The sequence below is a fragment of the Dermochelys coriacea genome, chromosome 5 (genome assembly GCF_009764565.3).
Source record: "Dermochelys coriacea isolate rDerCor1 chromosome 5, rDerCor1.pri.v4, whole genome shotgun sequence".
Taxonomy (NCBI): Eukaryota; Metazoa; Chordata; order Testudines; family Dermochelyidae; genus Dermochelys; species Dermochelys coriacea.
Window position 1 is genome coordinate 103658758 of NC_050072.1, and position 24912 is coordinate 103683669.

The 24912-nt window shown below is 40.2% G+C and overlaps 1 protein-coding gene across 2 annotated transcripts in view; it reads right to left on the bottom strand.

Moving 5' to 3' along the window:
• Positions 1 to 24912, bottom strand: part of GLIS3 (GLIS family zinc finger 3) — a 259987-nt gene that overhangs the window by 73874 nt on the left and 161201 nt on the right. For both annotated transcript variants that reach the window (XM_038401161.2, XM_038401160.2), the window contains one exon: positions 2219 to 2380. In XM_038401161.2, coding sequence (XP_038257089.1) covers positions 2219 to 2380 — 162 coding nt within the window. The remainder of the gene's footprint in view (positions 1 to 2218; positions 2381 to 24912) is intronic.

The following is a 24912-nucleotide window of genomic DNA, read 5'->3' on the forward strand; positions in this document are numbered from 1 at the left end:
AATAAGAGAACAGGTTAGTCTACTACATGACAAAGAGAGGAAACAACAACAAAGCAACCTTTAAACACTACAATGCTAAAACACTGAAGGCAATAAAAAGGAATATGTATTTTTATGTAAAGGACAAGACAAATTTTTTCATCTCTTAATTGCCAATCACAAATATACAATATTGCTAAAATATACAGTCCTGAAATGACCATGTAAGTTTTTTTTAGGTTCACTAAAAGTCGTATCTATTTGGTTTAACTTGCCTGCTCTCTGACACCCCTTGAGGTATTTCCAGAATTGTAGTTGCACTACCATATGGAATGTCAATAATATGTAAATATTAGAACTGGTACAACTATTTGTTGCAAACAGTTATTTGATAAATTTAACTCTTTACTTTGTTCACAGAATATATGCAAACACATCACATTTTTTATGAACTTGTGAACTGTCTGTATTGAATATTCTGTTCATTATTTGAAATTTGCTATTTAAGTTATGCGACTGGTCAGCTAAGCATTTCAGAGTGAAGGCTACTTAAAAACGGATCTCTCCAGCCATTCTCCCTCCTGCAACTATTGAACTGATGCAGGAAGGCCTAAAAATATCCGTTCACTAAACGAGAAACTACGTGGTTTTGTAAAATTGAATCTAGCTGAATGTTCTGCTTTCTGGTAATGTTCTCAGCAGTCTTTCATTGCACATTCATTATATGTTGTGACATGGAATAACTTCTTATCTACAAAACCTGCAATACCACATAATGAATACCTATGTGTCTTAAAATAGAGCAGAACTTCATAGTACATAGTAACCATTAAGGACCAGATTCAAAACCCTATGGAGCCAATGGAAAGATTCCCGTTGACCTTACTAGGCTTTGAATCAGGCCCTAAGTCAATTGCTTATAACATACCATTTTTTAAAAAGTAGCATGCCACATTTGCATTGATCACTAATCTACCAGTAATAACAATTAAGAGCCCAAATAAGGCTCACCTTTCCCAAGTGAATAGTCTTGCTGAAGTTAATGAAGTAGTGTGACTAAAATAGACAGGTCTTTGCCCTTAATGTATTCTGTATTTTGGATATATTCTTGTGGAAGATACATTTTGATTTTCAAGAATCTTGCTCCTATCTGAATGGGTTTTCTTATGCACTGTGGTATCTCTGGAGACAAAGGCTAATACGTTCATCATCAGACCATTCTGTTATGGCCAAGGCATTTATGCCTTAATTCCAACTTCAAATTGTACTGACTGGAGATAGCCCTGATCCAAAACTTCACACCTGGAAATCTCCAAACTTCAGAATCAAACCTGGATCCAAATTCCACAGTGGTCCATTATCATGTTTCCAAACACTCCAGAATTTTGTGATATTCAAAATCTGAATCCAAATCTGAATTTTGTAATCTTGGCCCATCTCCACTACTTACCTTTATATACCTCAGTCAGTAACCAGAGCTTCCTCAGAACATACAGGCCAGCAGACTGTTTCTGTCACAGTCAGTCCCAGTGTTATTAAATGCAAAGGAAATGGAGAAAACTGAACACAACTTGGTAACTGTCCTAAGTGAGACTGACTATGTCAGGGATGGACAAATTTACTGACCCTCCAAGCCACATACGACAGTCTTCAGAAGTTTGAGACCCAGAGCACACCTGCCGGAAGCCAGGGCTTGGAACTTCAGCCCCACTCCTGCTGAAGTCCCAAGCACTGGCAGATGCGCCCTGCAGGGCTGAAGCCCCAAGACCTTCCTTCCCGCTGGATAGAAACTCCTACCTTTGCAAGGCAGAGGTCCTGAGTCCTCCCCCCCCCACCTGGGGGGGCTTGCAAGCTGCACTTTAATGGTAAAAGAGCCACATGTGGCTCGCAAGCAGGGCCGGCTCCAGGCACCAGCTTTCCAAGAAGGTGCTTGGGGCGGCATTCAGAATGGGGCGGCAGTCCGTGTCCCTTGGCGGCAGCTCCGCCGCTCTTCCGGGCACGGCGGCAATGCGGCGGCGACTGCTTGGGGTGGCAAAATTGGTAAAGTCGCTCCTGCTTGCAAGCCAGAGTTTGTCCAACCCTGGACTATGTCATCTCTGCCACAGCTCAAACTCTATTAACTGACATCTCTTCCTATCCTCCCATCTCCAATTATATACGGTATTTGATGCAATCACCTAAGAGAAAGAGGATTTAACAGCTTAACAAGAAATCAGATTTGAGATCTTTTATTTCTTACAGTGTCTAAGTGTGTCCTCTGATGCTTGGCTCGATCGCTGGAGTTACTGAATGCTTTCTGACAACCTGGATGCTGACAAAGGTAGGGCTTTTCTCCTGTGTGGCTCCGTAAATGAATCTTGAGATTTTCTAGTCTGGAAAAGGCCTTCTTGCAGCCCTCAAACTGTACAAAAGAAAAGATTTTTTTCTTTAATGAAACCCACATTTGAATGCCTTCATCTTTTAAAATCCAAGTGTAATTTTTACTTTGTAATTTAAAAATATTCAGTTACTAAATTAAGCATTTGTCTCAAAATGTACTGAGAGAGATTTTCCAAAGCACTAGGCACTGACCTACCTTCCTCCACTGAAGTCAATGGAATTTTTTCCATAGACTTCAATGGGAACAGAGTAAGGCCAACACTGACCACTTCTGAAAATCCTGTCCCACTCTTTTGTTTTTTCTCAGAGAGATGGATCTGAACCAAATTTCCAAGCTGAACACCTTCAAATTTTGAGAGAGTTCACGTCTGTATTTCATAGCTCTGGCCATTTCATTTCTGTTTACATTAGTGACTACGATGTGTATTTACCTCTATTTAGACATTATAGCTCTGGGAAACGGAGCTGGAATTTATCTCTTAGAACTTGTCTATATGGCATGGCAGTGTGCACGAAAGAGGTGTAATTTCTAATGCACACCAGCATGTTTTGCACTAACTGGACCATGTAGACCCTGTTGATGTGAACTAAAAGTTTCCTAGTGCTCATTAACATAGTACTGTTTGTTAGAAGGCCAGTTAGTACACAACATAGTGATGTGCTTTAGAAAATCAAATCCTTCTAACACCCATTGCTATGCCAGCAAGCCCTTAGGTACTTATAAAAAGAAAAGGAGTACTTGTGGCACCTTAGAGACTAACAAATTTATTAGAGCATAAGCTTTCGTGAGCTACAGCTCACTTCATCGGATGCATTTGGTGGAAAATACAGAGGGGAGATTGATATACACACACAGAGAACATGAAACAATGGGTTTTATCATACACACTGTAAGGAGAGTGATCACTTAAGATAAGCCATCACCAGCAAGGGGGGGCGGGGGGGAAGGAGGAAAACCTTTCATGGTGACAAGCAAGGTAGGCTATTTCCAGCAGTTAACAAGAATATCTGAGGAACAATGTGGGGTGGGGTGGGGGGGGGACAAATAACATGGGGAAATAGTTTTACTTTGTGTAATGACTCATCCATTCCCAGTCTCTATTCAAGCCTAAGTTAATTGTATCCAGTTTGCAAATTAATTCCAATTCAGCAGTCTCTCGTTGGAGTCTGTTTTTGAAGCTTTTTTGTTGAAGGATAGCCACTCTTAGGTCTGTAATCGAGTGACCAGAGAGATTGAAGTTTTCTCCAACTGGTTTTTGAATGTTATAATTCTTGACGTCTGATTTGTGTCCATTCATTCTTTTATGTAGAGACTGTCCAGTTTGACCAATGTACATGGCAGAGAGGCATTGCTGGCACATGATGGCATATATCACATTGGTAGATGCGCAGGTGAACGAGCCTCTGAGAGTGTGGCTGATGTGATTAGGCCCTATGATGGTGTCCCCTGAATAGATATGTGTATATGGCACCCTGACAGCAGGTTTGTCTGGCTATGTGGACTCCCTCCTCAGGCTCTACGTTACCAGCACTCCCAGCTATCTTCGAGACACCAATGACTTCCTGAGGAAACTACAATCCATTGGTGATCTTCCTAAAAACACCATCCTAGCCACTATGGATGTAGAAGCCCTCTACACCAACATTCCACACAAAGATGGACTACAAGCCGTCAGGAACAGTATCCCCGATAATGTCACGGCTAACCTGGTGGCTGAACTTTGTGACTTTGTCCTCACCCATAACTATTTCACATTTGGGGACAATGTATACCTTCAAATCAGCGGCACTGCCATGGGTACCCGCATGGCCCCATGTATGCCAACATTTTTATGACTTAGAACAACGCTTCCTCAGCTCTCATCTCCTAATGCCCCTACTCTACTTGCGCTACATTGATGACATCTTCATCATCTGGACCCATGGAAAAGAAGCCCTTGAGGAATTCCACCAGGATTTCAACAATTTCCATCCCACCATCAACCTCAGCCTGGACCAGTCCACACAAGAGATCCACTTCCTGGACACTACGGTGCTAATAAGCGATGGTCACATAAACACCACCCTATATCGGAAACCTACTGACCGCTATTCCTACCTACATGCCTCTAGCTTTCATCCAGATCATACCACACGATCCATTGTCTACAGCCAAGCTCTGCGATATAACCGCATTTGCTCCAACCCCTCAGACAGAGACAAACACCTACAAGATCTCTATCATGCATTCCTACAACTACAATACCCACCTGCTGAAGTGAAGAAACAGATTGACAGAGCCAGAAGAGTACCCAGAAGTCACCTACTACAGGACAGGCCCAACAAAGAAAATAACAGAAAGCCACTAGCCATCACCTTCAGCCCCCAACTAAAACCTCTCCAACACATCATCAAGGATCTACAACCTATCCTGAAGGACGACCCATCACTCTCACAGATCTTGGGAGACAGGCCAGTCCTTGCTTACAGACAGCCCCCCAATCTGAAGCAAATACTCACCAGCAACCACACACCACACAACCGAACCACTAACCCAGGAACGTATCCTTGCAACAAAGCCCGTTGCCAACTCTGTCCACATATCTATTCAGGGGACACCATCAGAGGGCCTAATCACATCAGCCACACTATCAGAGGCTCGTTCACCTGCGCATCTACCAATGTGATATATGCCATCATGTTCCAGCAATGCCCCTCTGCCATGTACATTGGTCAAACTGGACAGTCTCTACATAAAAGAATGAATGGACACAAATCAGACGTCAAGAATTATAACATTCAAAAACCAGTTGGAGAAGACTTCAATCTCTCTGGTCACTCGATTACAGACCTAAGAGTGGCTATCCTTCAACAAAAAAGCTTCAAAAACAGACTCCAACGAGAGACTGCTGAATTGGAATTAATTTGCAAACTGGATACAATTAACTTAGGCTTGAATAGAGACTGGGAATGGATGAGTCATTACACAAAGTAAAACTATTTCCCCATGTTATTTGTCCCCCCCACCCCACCCCACATTGTTCCTCAGATATTCTTGTTAACTGCTGGAAATAGCCTACCTTGCTTGTCACCATGAAAGGTTTTCCTCCTTCCCCCCCGCCCCCCCTTGCTGGTGATGGCTTATCTTAAGTGATCACTCTCCTTACAGTGTGTATGATAAAACCCATTGTTTCATGTTCTCTGTGTGTGTATATCAATCTCCCCTCTGTATTTTCCACCAAATGCATCCGATGAAGTGAGCTGTAGCTCACGAAAGCTTATGCTCTAATAAATTTGTTAGTCTCTAAGGTGCCACAAGTACTCCTTTTCTTTTTGCGAATACAGACTAACACGGCTGCTACTCTGTCATTAGGTACTTATATTAATTACCCTTATGACTACTGTATCTGAGCAACTCAGAATCTTTTAACGTATCTATTTACATATCACAGTGTGAGGTCAGAAACCACAATTATTCCCATTTTGCAGCTGGGGAACTGAGGCACAGACAGTATAAGTGATTAACATAAGAACAGCTATACTGGGTCAGACCAAAGGAAGCATAGTAGGGAGTGAACTTCAGTTGCCCTCGTTCTAGGTTAGCACCCTAACCACTGGACCATCTTTCCTAACAGTTTTTTTCCAGCTTGCATATCCATCAGGAGAATTGAATAACAAAAAAAAACCCATACGACCCACACCCCGTGAAACCCTAACCTCCACTGCCTTGCTAGTGTTTTTGTATTAAAAAAACCAAAAACTAAGCTATAATGACTGTGCAAATATTTGCTTGATTAGAGATCATTGATCCTCACTTGGCATTAAAATAACCTTTAAGATATTATTTTACCTTTCTATTACAGATTTTTGTATAAGGTATAAAAAATAAAGAGTTCATCATTAGACTCCATCAAAACAGGATTTAATCTATACGGGTAACCAATAATGGAATACTGTTCCTTTCCCTAATCAGCTACTTAATCTACTCAAAACAGAAGTGCACCTCCCAAGTGCTAACACAAGTTCTTTCCTGATCAGGCTTCCACAGCATCTCTAATGTTAGGGAAATTAAAAACAAGGATTTCTGTGACATCAAGCATTTTTATACATATATTTGATTTCATTTAGACTCCATCAGTCAAGAGCAATTAATGCAATTAATCATAGCTGCTGTGTGTTTCATTGCACAGTATTAGAAGCTGTCTCCTGAATTACATGCTAGTTTGCTGTTCTTGTACATTTGCAAATATAAAAATGCACCAGCATAAATGTCAAACATTTATAATATTGCAGATATAATTAGCTATTTCCAGAGTTCCTCTTACTAATTCATTTCATCTAGTCTACGAGCAATAACTAGAATAGGGGCAACTTTTAACTTACTCTGGAGTACCATAAATAAAATTTGTTATATTTTATTTACTGTATGAATGCTTGCAAAAGTAGAGATAGATGAAACATCAAAATGACTGATCATAATTTGCACTGGGTTGTAATTAACTAGAACTAATGTGATAAAAAGAGAAAAATAGGAACTCCATCTTTTAATTCTTGGAATAATGAGTAAAGGATCAGGTAAAATCCACAGAATGAAGATGCATAGGGAAAGGTTGGAGAAAGGAAACAAAGAACTAGAATGAGGTGAATCTCTGGGCCTTGCTTCACAATTTTTTTTTTGAACTGTAGAAAAGAAAAAACTGACTACACATTGCCCAGGCAAACTTAGGAGATGGGACAAGATATATAACTCTGATTTTTAAATACTACAGTATAAGAACAGGCACACTCATTAGGGATGAGTGAGCCAACCCAAACCTTCACCTTAAACTCAATCACAATGCAATTTTTTTTCAGAGTCAGAGAAATTCAGAAATCTTTCCAAACCATGCAGTTTTCATTTTCACCCATGCCTTTGCTTCCTTGATTTACAGAACCAGAGATGCTAGTGATGAAATACTGAATGAGAGGCTTTATTCAATGGTATTTGTGGCCCAGTTCAAACACAAAGTCGGAAGTCTTTGAAGTCTCAGAAAAAACAAGTTTTTGCAACACTTCTAACCCAACTCTGACAACCCAATGGTTTCAAACATTTTTTTGTGTGGGGGAGCAGCAGGTTATCTAGATCTTGGGGTTCTTATCCAAACCAAACCTCCAAAGCTTTTGAGGCTTTCCAGTCACAAACCATCATCCAGAAATTCAACTGTGCTTGTAGAGGGAGGGGAGAGAAGCAAAAATATTGATTGTTCTATGTCAATGAAATCTTGAAGGCAAAAGTCAAAACAGAAGTCAAAAATGTAAAACATAATCTTCTTCTATAGCACTTCATTACTCTGAAATATTTTAAGATTGTCTGATTTCTCATGAGTCTTATCATGTACCATGGAATTTCCCTTACATTTATTCCATCCACCATAACAAAATTTTGAGAGAAAAATGAATGAAAAAGGAAAACATAAGGATGACAGGATTGATATGAAAGAATAGCCAGTATTTTGAAAAAAAAAAATCACTCGAGAACAGGTAGGTGGTAGCAACAGCGAAAATCACTGACGGTAGAAATTATATTATTTTGGCAAGTTGCTAGTGGTTCCAAGAGGAAAGTTTAGAATAGAACAAATTTCCATTCAAATGACATGGATTAAACTGTATGTAGCTGTAATATAAACTCCATTTTCTCAAGTATCTTTCAATCTTATAGAGTGAAATTCACCCCACTACAGAGATACCAAAGAAGACCCACTGTACTGCATCAGCCCTGTGTTAATTACTTAGGCCTTGATCCTGTAGATAATTATGCAAAGTTAAATATGTGTACAAGTGTCTATAGGACTGGGGAATTAACACAGAATTTATATCAGATTATGTGGTTAATTGAGAAATGGGGTGAATTTCACCCTAAAAGATATAGACATTAACATTTTTAAGAACTCTGCACTGTTGAGGAGAACTTGAAAATAATGAAAATATATTGAAGCTTTTTTCCCTCATAGTACCTTAATTCATGCATATGACATTCACAACTCTAGATATTGTGAATTCTTCTTTATCTTTTACTAGGTAGTTAAGCCTGAAATGTTGGAAAATCCTTTTTCAGACAATAAAGTATAAATGTTAATGCTGAAAAAAAATTCTGAAATTTAGGGAATCTCTCATGCTTTAAAAGACAAAAAGCTTTGAGAAGGATATTCTTTAGAACTATATGTAATATGTACTATTCCTTGCGAATAAGATTTCTGTTAAATTATTCCACAGAAGCCATGATAACCTGAAGGAACAAAAAGTCAAGTGGACTGTAGTTGTATTTTCAAATGGAAATCTTCATAGTTTCCAAGTTATTAAGTGTGGTTGTGGAAGAGGATATAACACCTTTACCGCAATCAGTCAGTTTAGTAGGTGCCATGCATTTGACATTCTAAAACTGAATAACACTCCTAAACATAATCCTGATTCAGCCAGATTTTCTGGAAGTATTAAAGTTTTGTGGAATTAATAAAAAAGTCCTTTGTAATGTTTTCCTAATCTGCAATAAAAGAATCATAGTTACTGTGTTTTTCTTTTTACTGTTCCATGTAAATTGAAACCATTAACCAGCTCATAAAGACAATTTCCTGGCTCAGCGTGCTTCTTAATTTTGACCTAGAGTTTTCTTTAAAACAAATTCATTGGACTGTCCATTTATTTATATATGCAATTGTTTTGTTTCTCTTTACACGGACATTGTATATTAGTTATCAAAATTAGAAGTTTATAAACACTGCGTATCTAAAAATAATGGTAAAGCATATTAATAAAACATTGAGTGGATTGTGACTTCTTTATGACATCTACAAGGATTTAATAAGAAATTTACATACCCACATACAGAGGCCCCATCCCTTCTATTTACAGTATGTCTGTATGCATACATAAAAAACAAAGTTTAAAAGAACATTACATTTACAAAGGGAAGCACCCAGAAATCAGGTCCCTATGTCACCTTAACTCTTCTCCCGGTGCATATGCATTATAACATTGGGCTTGATTCTCAATTACACTCAGACCCTTTTACACTAATCCAGCAGTGTAAAGGGGCCTTAAAGTGAGTGTAAGTGTAATTTATGCCCCCTTTTGTACCCCTTTACCCTGCCACAACAGTACATGAAGGCTTCTGTGTAATTAGGAATCAGATCAATGGTCGTTAACTTATGTGATCAAATACTTCTTTCCATAGGCACCAACTCCTTCTTTTAAGATATGCCTATGCAAGTTATCCAGTCCTGCTCATTTTAAAATGTTTTACATCCTGCCTAAGAAAAGTAAATAGAAATAGAAGACATGAGTGGAAACAACAGCTTTTCTCTTTTTCCCACTCCAGACTATAGGGAAAATAGCTTGGTTAGTTTGGCTTCCTATAGATGTTGAATGATATGAGGGCGAGAAGTGAGTCTTGTGGAACTGAAAATGAGGGCTTTGGACATGGAGGAACAGATGCTCATGGAATGTGTTTGGTCTGAGAGGAAGAACCTTTCATCTCATCAGCCTCTTGGAGGCAGGGCAAGATTATCTGGTGATAACATGCACCAAATGCTGCAGCAGTGAGGTCCAGCAGGATAGGCATGGAAGTACTTTGCTGCCAGTGGACAAGAGGAGATCATCCACCAAAGGAACATGTACTGTCTTTATATCTTGTGCTGGCTTGAAGTTGGCCTGAGGATACAGGCAAAAGCAAGATGTTCCTGGAAACTGTTTTTGCTTGATTCTTGTTTAGCTTGCTTTGAAAAGGGCAGGGGACTTCGATACTAAGCAATAATTTGTTCTTAGGCTCACCACAGACATGGAAGTCTTTTGTAGATGTTTCCACTGTAGATTTTTGGAAATGTTATAAGCATCTGAGAAAGGCTTAAGATTGCAAATATAGGCACTGCTATAATACACACACACAGGAAGATATGGGTGCATATAATATAGAGGCATATAAAAAGGTGATATACATATATGTATTTATAAACACAATACCATACACATGAGGCTCTGAGATTGTTTTGGAATTGTCCCATGGTAACATATTTTTTTTAAAAACTTCCTTTGCAGCAGATAAAGGAGTAATTAATGAATCCAACAACCTTAAAAATCAATCTGCCATTAGTATTTTAGGTAATATGATACCCTGCCCAACTATGCTCTTCTGTGTAATTACTGAAGCGAGTGGCACGAAAGGAATTAAAGATTTCCCCCTCCCCCCCTTTTTTAGAGTATGGAGGGAACAGATGTAGAAACTGCTCCTAAATTGCTTTCAAACAATGGTGATGCATTTTAAACATTAATTAAAAGCCTTTTAAAAAGCATTTCCCTTCGCCCATAGCATTAGCAGAGTGCTGCTCTATAAAAGGCATGAGGGCTTTTAAAAAATGGAGAGTAAGACCTCATATCAAAACCTTTTAAATAGTTTTTTATTCCCTGAGTCTCTTGCCTGACAATCCTGTGAGTGACACATAATTAGTGTCAGACATCACTCAGAACACTGACATCAGGTGCTCACCAACAAGGACACTGCATGCCACAGCTGAGGTTTGAAAGTCTGGGTTCATTTTATGTAAAATGTGCGGTATGATTTTAACCCTTAGAGTAGATAGATGGGGAAAATATAACATCCAAAACTACACTTCGTTGTAGAGGAAAAATTTCCATCAGAGTGGAAGCACATTTTATGACAAGGTGCTTGTTCGTTTTTTTGTATGCACAGTGCTTGTATAGGACTATGTTTTCAAACAGTGCATAGGCTGGGAGATTTCCTCCCTTTCAAGTTAGGCTCTCTGAAATCATAAAAAGCCATGGCTCCTGGAATTCATCAATTCCAGTAAATAACAGTGGGCTATATGTACACTTACTGTAGATGACTACAGTTGGTGTTTGCCAGACAATTCACGAAGATCCTGATCCAAAGTTTATTGAAGTCAATGGGCATTTTTTGTTGACACCAAGGAGTTTTGGATCAGCCCTTGAAATGGCTGATAAATTCTGTTATCTCTGCTGCAGAAATAAGCTGCAAATTCCAGCCGCAGACATATTCAGAATTTGGAGATCCTGAATATGTGAGCATATATACAAAAAGAAAAAAAGTTACAGACCACAAGAAAGCTTGGAGTAAATCATAGTTGGTATATTTCTCTTTCATGAACTCATACCTGGTAATAATAGCTATATTTAATAAACAGATTTACATAGAAAACAATGCTTTCTCTGAGTCAGAGAGAATAAATGATGTACCCAATTTGTCATTGCTCCAAACCATCTAGGGAACTTTGCCCCTGAGAAGTAAATGATTTTGTCTGTGAATAGACACAGGATTAATAAATTATATCCTGATGCGATTTTAATTTTCAAATCTAAAATTCTTGTGGCTAGATCTTGGACAGAAAGTTATATTCTGCTGTTATACCTGCACATCCTCAATAAAATCACAGTGAAGAACATGGCACATTGTTTAGAATGTTTGAAATGTGCTACTTTTGCTGGCAGAGTTACAGCTGAGTGCTTCCTCCCATGTTTTTCTTTGGACAAAAGTTCACTGTCTCCTGTGGATTGCCTCAGATGTTTCCAGCCATAAACTGATTTAATGTATCACTGAAATACACCTTTAATACTTCCTTTAAGTTTCACTGTGGTGTTAACAATTCTGGAAGGAAAAACAGAAAAAGGGGAGCAGGATCCACATCAATGGAAGAGCAGTACCTGTAGAGGGCTGTTCCCACACCACAAATTTCTCTTTGCATGAGAGCTCTCTCTACTGACAACCCTTTATACTTAGTATGTTTCCAATAAAAAATGAAACATGAAATTGAAAATCTCTTCTTTCATATTTCATATATTCCAGAGATCTTCATATTTCTCTCTTAATAATGGTGCCCTCCTCCATATTCACACTTGAAGACAAGCACTGCACTTCCGGGGAATCCCAAGGATATAAAATATGCTCAACCGAAGCAAAGTACTGTATATCAGATGTTATTTATTCCACAAAATGTAGGTGTCACAGACTCATCCATCATGGAATGGCTCTTGTTTTCATTCGTTTTAATAAGCCTGGCCATTTCAGCCCTGGAAGACATTCCTGTTGTTGCAGAGTAAGTAAATATTATAACAGGTTTCTTGGAAAGAATCTACTACTGAACACATCATCTGGTAAAATTCAAAAGAAATGGATTGGAAGCCAATAGAGGAAGAATGAACAACTTGGAAATTGGTTTATTGCTTCCCTGTGTGTAGACAGTGTCTCTAGTCTTTTTTGTTTGATACTCTTCTCCCATTCTCTCTTTCAGTAGTTTCCAACATGCTGTCCTTGGTATTGCTCACATGTAATCTTTATCTTTAAAACCCTTTTATAACAGGTTGTCCTGTGTATTCGTACAGCTTCCTCTACCAAAAATCATCTCCCTTTGTTTAAACCTGTTCACTATTGCAGCTAATATTGCTGTTGCTAAGCTCTGGAGATGTCATACAGAATTGGGAGCATTTCTTCCTGACAATAGATGGGATCAGAGAAGGGAAGAGTAAGCTTCAAAGGAAAAGGAAAAGACATGATATAGTCAAGGAAAGGAAAGGAGAAATGAACATAACATTCACTCGCTAACATCTACAATGATTTACAAAACACATGCAGCCTGAATGCTTTCTAGCTTCTCATTAAAGATTCATACACATTAGAGATGTAACTAGACAGTGTAGTTCGGAGCTGAATTTGGACCCAAAGTTAAGTCCTAGTTTGGCCCAACAGAGTGTATCCAAGAGAGAGATGGGTTCAAGACTTCAAATCCAGATGGATTTTCACTGAAGTTCAGGTGGCAATGGGGCTTGAACATGGTGTTCATGTTGGGGAACTTCTCTGTATTACAGTATTTTAACAAAGTGAGCCTCATGAAGAGCTCGGTTCCGATCTCCATTACCTGGTGTAAAACTAAAGTAACTCCGCTGAAGTCAATGGAGTTCACTAGATTCACTATATTTTGTATTACACACACACACACAAAACAAAAGAAAGAAAGAAAGAAAGAAAGAAAGAAAGAAAGAAAGAAAGAAAGAAAGAAAGAAAGAAAGAAAGAAAGAAAGAAAGAAAGAAAATAAATAGCTTTCCTGTAAATATTATTAAAGTAGTTTGAAACTACAGCTAATTAAAATATAGGACTCTGTTGTGGCTTGTCGAAGATTTTAAAGCCAGAAGGGACCATTATGATTATCTAGTCTGATTTCCTGTATAACACAGGCCAAATAACCTCACCCGGTAAAATCTGCATCAAGTCCATAACTTCAGTTTGAGCTTTGAAAGTCACAGTCTGCCCCCCTCCACAAAGGCAGATCACAGAGGCACTCTGGCTGCCTCAGTCATGCATTCGTTAGTAGGAGGCAGCATGTGTTTTCCCTCCCCTCTAGTCCTGTGCATCAATCCTGATGTCCAAGAGCTAGTCAGTGGTGGGGAGAGCAGAACCATGGCTGTGGCTGTGGCTGTGGCTCCATGGGTGGACTCTCACATTGCTGGCAGTGTTTTGACTCCCCAAACTGCTCAGCACTGTGTACACCAAGGACTGAGACTGTGGCAGCCTTTTGCACAATTGCACAAGGTGTGTGTGTGAGGGGAAGGCTCTTTCCACTCTCCACATGTCTATATAGAGCTAGCTGCAGTCTGGTCCTACTCTATTAGTGAGCTCTTGTTATGATTCTCAGAGTCACTGTTTATTTTTCTTAAGGAAATAATTTTTTTTTAAATTAAAAAAATCCATTATGGATCAGAGCCAAGAACAAAATGAAAGCAGTGAGTGCTCCTTTTGATCTCTCAAGAGCATAGTATTTGCTTAAAGAAAATATGCTGAAATAAAGTAAAACATGTCCATAACACCAGCTTTGTGACCATGAAATTTATGTACTTAAGAAAAATAGATGTGTTTCTATGGTTCCAATTTTTTTTGACAAGCCGACACTGATTTTAATTAAACGGTCTGATTAAGGAGTTCTTATTAAAACAATTACATTAGGCACAGTATAATTGACCATTTGGTTATGTACATTGATGTTAAACTTGAAATGCTTGAGATAGAAAAATACAATATGAACAGGACAAGGTATCTGTATGAGAAAGAAATATACTTGATCAAACCTCAACCTCTACTTAGAGATTCAAGGTCAGCTGGAAAAATGCACTAAATAATATCCTGAAATTAGGTGTGTTTCCTCATTTTAAAATAACTATTTCCACTGCTGTTGCACTGGCACTTTTTTTCCCTTCATGAACCTGAGAGGACAAAGGAGTTTCCTTACCTGAGCCTAATTTTAATCTATACATATAAAGTCATTTCTTTAAATACTAAATGTTAAATTGTGGTTCTACTCTGGATGGTAACTGTGCAATAATGGCCACTTTTTACTGAACAGGTCTGCTTGTCTAGCAATATGCAGAAGCATATTTCCTGTTTTCAGTGACAAAAATAAATTTCACATTCTCCCTTATGCAGGAATAATCTCAGTAAAACAGGAATGCTTGCAAGTTTCAAATACTGGAATTTCTTTGGAATTCTTCCATCAGTAGGTAAGGTTTGCCCAGGGCCAGCCCACAACATTTTGGCACCTGGGGTGCGGAGCTCAAATGACGCTCCCATGCCTCCTCGGTTGGGCCAAAACTTTGAAAGGTCTCAATTCTGCCTTCTTCCTGTTCTACTCCTCTCATGGTACTGCTCTGCTACCTACCCCAATAAAGGAGAACTATCAACTTAAAATGCCTTGTTCACAAATTTTAAGTAATACTTAACTTTCAAACGCCTGAACAGCAAATGTAACTTTTCTTGTCTGCACAGTAAACACTAGCATTTTTATCTGTTTGAATAATCAAAGTGGTGCTTTCCGTGCCTTCTTGGTTGCAAAGATTTGAACTGCTTCCTGAAGGTCCACAGTCTGGGCCAGTACACGTTCTATTGAAATGGTTGCAAGGCCGACCAGCTTCTCCTGTGTCATTGTGGAGTGTAGATGTGTTTTTATTAACTTCAGCATGGAGACGCTGCACTGGCAACTGTTACAGGAAGTGTCAGAAGTATGGGCAGAGCAACAAAACCATTTGGAAAGAGGATGGTCATCTTATTTGTGCACATATATTGCATGGGACAAAAAAAAGCTCGAGGGTTTAACTCTCGGATCTGTGTCTGCACTCCTCTGTTCTTTCTTCTCATGTTGGCACCATTATCGTAGCCCTGACCTCTCATGTCAGCTATTGCAATTCCCATATCTTCCAGCTTTTTAAGAAGCACATTTGTCATACCAGCTCCTGTGGTATCATCAATGTCAATAAATTCTAGAAAATGCTCTCTGACAGTCACCATTGCAGGGACATTTTCACTACGTTCTGTTGTTGTTACAAAACTCACCATTAAAGTCATTTGTTCCGTATGGCTGATGTCAGGTGTGCAGTCCAGAACAACAGCGTAATATCTTGCTGACTTCAGATCTGCCACAATCTTCGGTTTACTTTTGTTGTCAGTAACTATATGATCTCATTTTGAATTGTTTTTCCTAGGTAGTGGTGCATGTACATTTCTTGCGTGGTGACTCTTCTTAGATGCTCCTGGAGTACAGCATCAAACTCAGCCATCAGCTCCACAATTTTAAGGAAGTTTCCATTGTTTGGCACATACAGCTGATCTGAAGTGCCATGCAGTGCTAGGTTTTGAGTAGCAAGCATTCTCACAATGGCAATGAGGCTTTTCAGAACATTTTGCCAGTAAAGAGACTCTGATGCAATCTTCTCTTGATGCTGATCATCTATGGTGGCCTTTAACCTTAGTCTCATCTCAAGCTCTTTCCACCTATGGAATGCTCTCTGGTGATTTGCTGCCTTCTCATGGCATGCCAGATTTCTAGCCAGATTTTTCCAGTCCTTTGTTCGTGTAGAACCCAATGTGACTGGAACATTAGACTGGAAGAGTTTGCAACAAAAATAGTATGCAACATTCAGAGTTTTTGAATACATAAGCCATGGCCTCTCCATTTTGTCACCATTGGGGATTTCACGCCAGTAATGTGTTGGATGGAAACTTCTATTTTCATGGTCTTTGGGGAACACTAAGTTTTTCACTTGCTGTGGCCCATGCAGTACAAGGAAGTCTCTCAGGCTACTGCTCAAGTGGTTCCACAGTCCTGGATCATCTAGACTTAAGGAACTAAACTCAGCAGCAGCTGTTTCTTGCGCCTCTACCACACTCTTCTTGGATCTACACTTTTCTTCAGGAATGTGCATGGTTACATCCGTTTGAGATGGAGATATGGATGCTGCAGTAGCTGCCAGGTCACCTGCACTCTGACTAACTGGAAGATCAGGCATCTCCTCACCACTCACATCCTCAGTGGGGCCAGAAAGCTCACCATGAACATTTGTGTCTATGTATCTCAGGAGAGCTCCTTCCTGCTTAGACAGAAAAGCTTCCTTTGCTTTCTTTCTTTCTTTTTCTGAATGCTGCCCCAGAGGGATGATTTCTTCTTTCACTCATGACTGCTGTTCTGTGCCAGCTACATTGGCTCTGAACACTCAATTGAAGGGGACAAATAAGCAGGCTAGTAGTAGGGCCTGAGTGAGGGAAGATATCAGTGTCTTAAGGGCCTAACTGGCTCCTACTACTTCAGTTGGCTGCCTGTTCTCCTCTAGTGGATTCAGGGAAGCAGCAGGAAACAGGAAGCTCCCTGTGAAGCTGGTGTTAATCAGTCCAGGCTCCTGCGGGTGCAAGAGAAGTACATAAGAAGCTCTTCCTCCTCTCTCTCCCTGCAGCTCCTGCTGCTTTCTGTTATTCCCTCTCACCTTTTCTCCTGCCTGCCTGTGATGTCTCTTGTGCCCTCCTTCCTTTAGCACAGCACTCACCATCTCTGTGCATCTAGAACAGAGAGAATCCATAGGCACCAGTAGCAGACACAATTTTCTACACTCTGGGTTCTAGTGGCACCCCCACACAGTCTGGCACCTGAGGCGACCATCTCAGTTCGCCTCATGGTAAGCCCTGGGTTTGCCCACCTCCTACACCCTTGATGAAGTAGTTAAGAGTTTCACTCTCTTCTCCCATGGTTCTCTTATAATCCACACAGACCACGATGTTGAAATAAATGCTTTTATTATCTTGTGCATGAGAATAGAGCCAATGAAGGTTCAAAAATGTGATGAATCCCTTATGGATAATAATTCTTTGTATTTCTTTATCACCGTCCCATCTGAAGTTCATTTATAACCTTTAACCCAATGTTTTAGGCACTCACCCAGGATGTAGGAGACCCCAATTCAATTCCCCCTTCTGCCTGGTGTGGAGTAGGGATTTGAAGAGGGATCTCCCACCTCTCAGGTGACTGCCCTAACCACTGGACTATGGGATATTCGAGGATAGGTCTCCCTTAATCTCTTCTGTTGAAGCTGCTCCCCGTGTATAAATAAATATACATTGGGCCAGAGAAAGAATTATTGAGTGAATCAAGTGGTTAGGCATAAAGCAGCTGTAGCATACTGGCCAGTTAATCTGGGTTACAGCTGTTGGCATCACCGTGGTGGTGCAAAGCAGACCGAAAGTAAACCCTAGATTCCTGCTCCCTCCAGTCTTCCACATTCCCTTGCACACCTCCCCACAAATTCCCCATATCTTTCATCCTGCCAACACCCAAATGTATGACAAAGATCCAAAGTGAGGGGGACACACAAAAATTAATCATGTGGGAAACTTAAAATGCAGTGGGAGTCCTTCCTCTTTGTATAACCTCAGCTTCATGATTCTTTATTTCTGATGTAAGCAATGTTCAGCAATGAAAGTGAGGGGATGCCAAATTTGTATGGAACATAGGGAACTTTGGGGCTAAAATGAGTGCTGCCCCACAAAACAAAACATAGATTCTGAGAGGTTTGTCCCAAAATATAGGTTCTGAGAGGTTTGTCCCTTCTGCCTGTAACTCCTCCAGGCCCTGTACACACCTCTTTGGTTTCTTCTTTCTCCCCTTTCTGCTGAATACATCTGGTGCAACAGACAGTTTTTTAAATAAAGTTTTAGGATTAATAGTCATTTCCCACCATTATTCTTCATAAGTGAAAATGTCTTCTTCCAGCGATGCTGGCACATGAGTTCTCCTCCGCAGAAACACATCAAGAATTGCCCTATTCCATCGTTGCTCATTTTTCTTAGCAAGAATGAGGCTGCAAGTTGCCCTGAGTTAAGGTACCTTCTCAAAATGGCCGCCACTTTCTGGTAATTCACACAACTGAAAGTGAGTCCTGTAAAATCTTGGGACCCAGTGCCTGACCTTTTTGATCTCAAATGTTCTCTCCCCAGATATTGGCTATCCAATCACAATTCACCTCTTACAATTTTATGTTGATAGGGTGCCCTATGAGCCTGGGATATAATCAGTGCAGATGGAATTTTAGAAGATATCAGCAACCTCTAATGACCATGTGCAAATAGTGATTTTCACAGGTATTTTCACAGATTTTCAGCCAAACAAGGGTGAACTTTTGCAGAAACAGTGAAAAACACTTTCCAGAAACCAATGCTATAATCCTAACAATTTTCAAATTCTTTATTCATACCACAGAGCTCTTCAAAGAAACAGTTGGGCTGTTAGCCAAGCTGCCTACTTTTCCCTATCCTCATCCTTGAAAATGACTGAATTGTTTTCACTGAGCCATTAAAATAAAATCAATCCAAGGAAGAGATCAAGCATGAAGAATTTCAGACTGAATAGTTAAAGTTTCTCAAAATATAAGCAACTGAAAACAGTGGTTTATAATGCAAAGAGTTAGGCAACTTTAGCTCTGGTCCATATTGTTGCCAGCTCATATTATAATGATTCTGTCATAACAGGACCCAATTCTACATTTTTTGGTAAATGCAACATTTCCACTTAAGTCAATGGGAATTTAGGATAAACAGGGAATGTCAAATCAGTCCCTTAATACATTTTTCTTTTTAGGTCAGAATCCACGATAACTGTGGTGTCTCATCACAAAAGAACATTGCATACTGAACAAGACTGCAGTGCCTACCAGGTGCTAATTATGGGATGCTAGTTATTTATCAAAATATCATATGCCTCTATGCTCTTATCTGTAACAATTTAATTAAATTAAACAACCTAAGACTTGGTGTGAAGTATATTATGAGTTTGAATTAAATATAGTCTCAGCTACATTCAGTTGTCTCTGGTTAAAGAGGAACCAGAGTGTGGTTCCAATGTGAGCTAGTATTTAAAATCCAAACAAGTCTTCTCCTATTCTGGACATAGCTACTTTTCTTGCTCTAGTCTTCTTTTGCAAAGTGCAAGTGCTCTTCTTTTTCATTATTCTTTATTCTTTTATTATGCTTATTCATCCTGTTTGTTAAGAGAAAATGAAAGCAGAAAAGAACAGTTGGAGAACACAAGGCAAAGGACGGTATTCTAGTAGGTGGGAGTCCATCACAATAACAAACAGGCTAAGGATGTTTCTTTTTTGCCCCATAAGTAATCCATATGCAAATTTCCTGCAACATTCAATATGCACTTCCCAGCTCAGGAAATGTTTTCTATTGTTTGCTGCTTAGCTCCTTCAGCTTTTTCCAATTAGGCCCTGTTTATTTAGAAAAAAAAAGACTAAAGAAAGGATTAAGTTGTGTATTTTATGGAGAAAGAACATATATTAGAAATTCTTTTAGAATCTAGAGTATGCATTCTTTATTCTTCTACCCTGCTGGGAAGTGTAATAAGAATAAAAGAGGAAAAAAAGCTTTTTTGCTTCATTTGATTTGCTCAGTTGAAAACATGCTTTTGACTATCTGGAACTAAATCCAAAATTCATGACAATTCAGATAATAGTCCCACATGTTATAAGCCTCTGAGTAAAAAGCAGAGTTGTGAAAGCTTAAAGGAACCCACCTGGTGAGCAAACTCTCCAGACTTGTGAATGCAAAGAAGAAAGGCCAGAATATGTGAGGACATGAAGCAGGACTTCTATTGTGGGAGAGTGGGAAGAGATTTTGGGTGCTGGTGTCAGCAGTTCTGCAGACGTGTATGGCCCTGGAAAGACAATAACTTTTAAAATACCCAACAAATCTGACTATCAGATACACATCTGTAGGGTAAGAGGCATGATCTAGGGAGGACAAGACACCCAGGGACAGGATTTGGGAGAGACCCCATTGACTACTGTATACTTTTTCTTTGTTGAATGATGAACTGAAATTTGATGGTCACGCTGCCAGCTTGACATTAAAATAAGGAACATTTGTGTGAAAAAAGGGAGCCACTAGAGAGTGCAACAAGTAGACACAGAGGTGTTTTACTTTGTTTAAATGAAAAATAAACTGACCTGGTTGTACCAAATCAAAGCTCAGAGGGCTTGATTCTCTTCTCACACTGATGTACACAAGACCAGAATCAGGACTAGAGAGAGTTATGGTTGACAGTAAGAGGCACTCTAAAAAAGTCACTTTCCCAGTTTTTGGAGGGAGTTTGAGAAATCTAATCTGACCCGCAGAAGCAATATCTGAGTTCACAGAGGAGGAAACGTACATAAAAAGAAAGAGAACTGCAATCAGTTTTTTCTTAGAGTTCTTACACTAGGGGAACATGAGGGAAGGAGTATGAGCTTTGGATGGTGGCTCAGATTCTTACCAGAGAGTACATTTTCTTATGAGACTCCATTTAGTGGCACTATGTAGACAGCTGGATGCATTGGTTTTCAATAAGTGGCTTGTTTGGGTTATATTACCTTAGTCCCAGATCATTCACAACTTGGCAGCCTCCGCAGATGCCATGCTACCAAAAGCTCTCCTCCACTTTGCTTGCCTGCTGGGGTCCAAAGCAGTTGTGGAGGCACAAAACTTCTGGGTAAATGGCCTCAGGCCACAGCTTGGTCTGGGCCCACTATTTGTACTCGGAGGTGGGGGAGGAGCAGGGGGAATAGGGAGTGAACTCTGCCCTACAGTGAAATTATCAAGGAGAAGGAACTCCCAAGGGGATACTCTGGCACACCTCATCCCACAGGAGAAGATGATCTGGCCTTTCTTTTAGAGAAAATGTGTGGTTCTGTTTTGAATTAAGTATCTAAAAGAAAATTTCTCTCAGTCAGTTTGATAAATTTAAGTCACTTTAATGTTTTCAGTTCCAACTTATTGAGTGTCCAACTTGGAGCAAAAAGCAAAATGCAAATCAAAAGCCATGTCAAAGATCTGCCAGCTATTGCAGGGTTGGCTATGAAAACATTTTAACCAAACAGCACTAGGTTTGAAAGCTCAATAGCTACCCCATGACTTTATTCAACAGAAGTGTCCTGTGTGCAGTAGCCTACAAATGGCTATGGAAGAGGCTTGGATACCATTTTGACTAATTCAGCAGAAATTTTGTTCCCCTATGGAACCATTTTTTACCATTTTACAAAGGCCATTTACAGAGAGCCAAAGGAGGCTGAGACACTATTTGACAGCTCATCCATCTTTGCAGAACCCTAGTGTGATGCTTCCCAGCATGAGAAAGTCTTGTCTGTGCCTTCTGTGGAACAGCTCCCTTACTCCACCAGCTACTGGCACACAAGCACTGCCTTGCAGGCCTTGTGCTCTCTGTACAGGTTAGCAATAGGAACACACAGAACCCCCAAGTCCTCTGAGCATCTCTCTGAAGTGCTCAGCCCCTACTTCCCTGGATAGTCACAGAACTCTCAGATTCACTACTCCCAATGGAATAGTGCACACCAGTTCACTAGAGACACCTCAGGATCACCACTCTGCTTAACACATAGCACCTAGATATATGTATAGCAAAACCAAGAGTCTGCTTATTATCAAAGAACCGCTCAGATGGTAGTAAGAATATAGGAAACAAATGGTTACATGTAAAACAAAATCATAACATACTTTCTAGAGCCAAAATTTTACTCCCAAGACAGTCCCCTGTTTCCTACAGGACACCTGACCCCAAGTCCTTTTCCCTGCATTTTCAGCTGGGTTGGCTGAGATCGCCCTTTCATAAGATTAAGCGTACTGGTGGCTTGTCACCAGTCACCGCACACTGAAGGATGCCAGGGTGTCTCTCTGCACTCTCAGATATATCAGACTAGACCCCTGACATTCACCTGAAAATAGGGTTCCTTCCCCACCCCCTCTGCTTACCTCTTCTTGTTAATTTCCTTCTGAAGTCTCTGCAAGCTGTTCATTGGCATTTGACTCAGTATGCTATTAAACTTATATTGTAAGACACAATGCACAATGATCCACGAGGGAAATAAGTGTTTCCCTCCTCCTGTCTGGAGAAGTTTGTCTCAGGATACACTACCTCTGAGTCACCTACCTTTAACTACAAGGCCCAGATAACATAATTTTCAGCATATATATCTAACTCCTCACATATTTTTTGTGCTCACATCTCATAATGATTATGACGACTTGTGTGCTACAGGCTTTCATTAGAGACCTTACATGACATTTTTTTGATGAACCCAGGGGATCCCTATATACCCCAGTTCCCTTTGCCAATTGACAACAAGAGGTTTTGGGGTCATACCTAGCCATGCTTCATGAGAGCTAAAGCCTTTTTTTTTTTGGTACATTCTCATTTTTCACCTTAGCAACAAAATGCAAAACACAGACAATAATGAATTCCTACACCTAGCACTTAGCTTCTGTACCCATAAGTGCCTTGGAAATACCTAACACAGAGAGATGACTCAATAAGAAAAGTACAAACTGATCCTGTGTAAGCCATAGTGCAATGCAGACAGCAGTTTAAGACCATTGTGTCCTTCTATATAAATTACTGGTGCTTCTGGGAATAGTGGCACCATAATGGGTGTGCAAACCTAATTACAAACCAATATATTGGAATAAATATTCATGGTGTTTAAAAGAGAAATAAAAACAACCAGAATTGCCTTCCTCTGCAGCATGGGGCACAGGTCACTTGCAGATTTAAACTTGTGTAAATGGTGGATTCTCTGTAAGTTGAAGTCATTAAATCATGATTTAAAGACTTCAGTAACCCAGCCAGAGGTTAGCGATCTATTACAGCAATGGGTAGGTGAGGTTCTGTGGCCTGCAATGTGCAGGAGATCAGTCTAGATGATCATAATGGCCCCTTCTGGTCTTACACTCTATGAGAATCCCTGCCCTAGAACTCAGATCCTGCAATGGATTCTTTAGAAGCTGCACTATGAGGAGGAATTCATTGTCTGCTGATCAGCTGTTGCATGAGGACAAGACCAGAGGCCTAAGCTGGATAAAGAATGACTCACATCCAGGGATGCGCTTGTTCCAGGTTAACAGCTTTTATGAACTTGTGATCACAGAAAACTCCCTCAGTGGGGTCTGAAGGACTGTTCATTGGCCAGAGCCCTTGTTGGGGTTGGGGTGATCTCTGGTAAGCTGATTAGCATGCGTGCAGGGTTTTTTGTTTTTGGGTTTTTTTTAATATTTTTACTCTGCCATGCTTTTACCTGAATAATAAATGCATTTGCTTAAAATGAGTTGTGTAGTAATTTATAACTATGACAATTACACTGTTCATAGCCATCAAAGAGACAGAAAGGCAGAGCAGGTGTTCTTCGGCAGTCTGACTTTGCTGGGGAATTCACAGTAGGCAGGGAACTGCGTAGCCTGGGAATACCCCCAATCAGTGGGAGACAAATGCAGATCTGTGCCCAAGAGAGATGACAGCTAGAAAGCCAGAAGCCTGAAAGTGGATGCCTTGCTGGACCACAGAGGGGGAATTCAGGTGCAGTTGCCCTGAACTAGGACAAAGGTAACAAATTCATGTTGTTAGCATGGAAGTCACAAATCATGAAGGGTCTACGGATTTTGTTTATACCTTGTGAGAGATACTGAACCTTTGAGGGGAGCTGAAACAGTTTGTAGGCTTCATAGAAGGAGTAACATTTAGAAAAAGACTTAAAGAAGAGAAGATTGAGTCACAGTAGATGACATCAGGAAAGGGTTCTCAGCAAAGGATGCCAGACGGAACAAGGCATAGGCACGTAAGCGGGAGGAGAAATGGGGCTGGTTGGGTAAAGAGAAGGGAGTACATCTGACAGAATATTGTCACTCAAGTAAGATACTTGACAAATAATTATTTAATTACTTAATTATTTATACTATAGATCCAACAGTAGTGTAGCTGGGGGTGGGGGGGAAACGGGGCAGCGGCCACTCCCCCACCGAGCAGAAGTGGCTCTTTTTTAATTCTTTGGCACCTTTTAAATTTTTACTCACCTGGCAGGGCTCCGGGTCTTTGGCGGTGGGTCTTTGGCAGCTGGTCAGGCAGCGCTCTGGGTTATTTCAGCAGCACTTCAGCATCGGGTCCCTCACTCGCTCCTGACACTGAAGCGCTACTGAAGGCCCGGAGCGCTGCCGGGTGAGTACTAGAGGGTGGCGCCTTTTTTTAATCTCCGCTCCCCCTGTTTTCTCCAGCTGGCTAGGCCACTGAGATCCAACTCTATGACTGGTTGAATATTATCCTTAGAACAAATAATATACTGTCTTACTAGATGAATCATATCTAGGAGACAAGGAAGAACAAAGGAAACAAGGTCAGAGATGTACATCGGGGTTAAGTTATGCAGGTCCTCGAAGG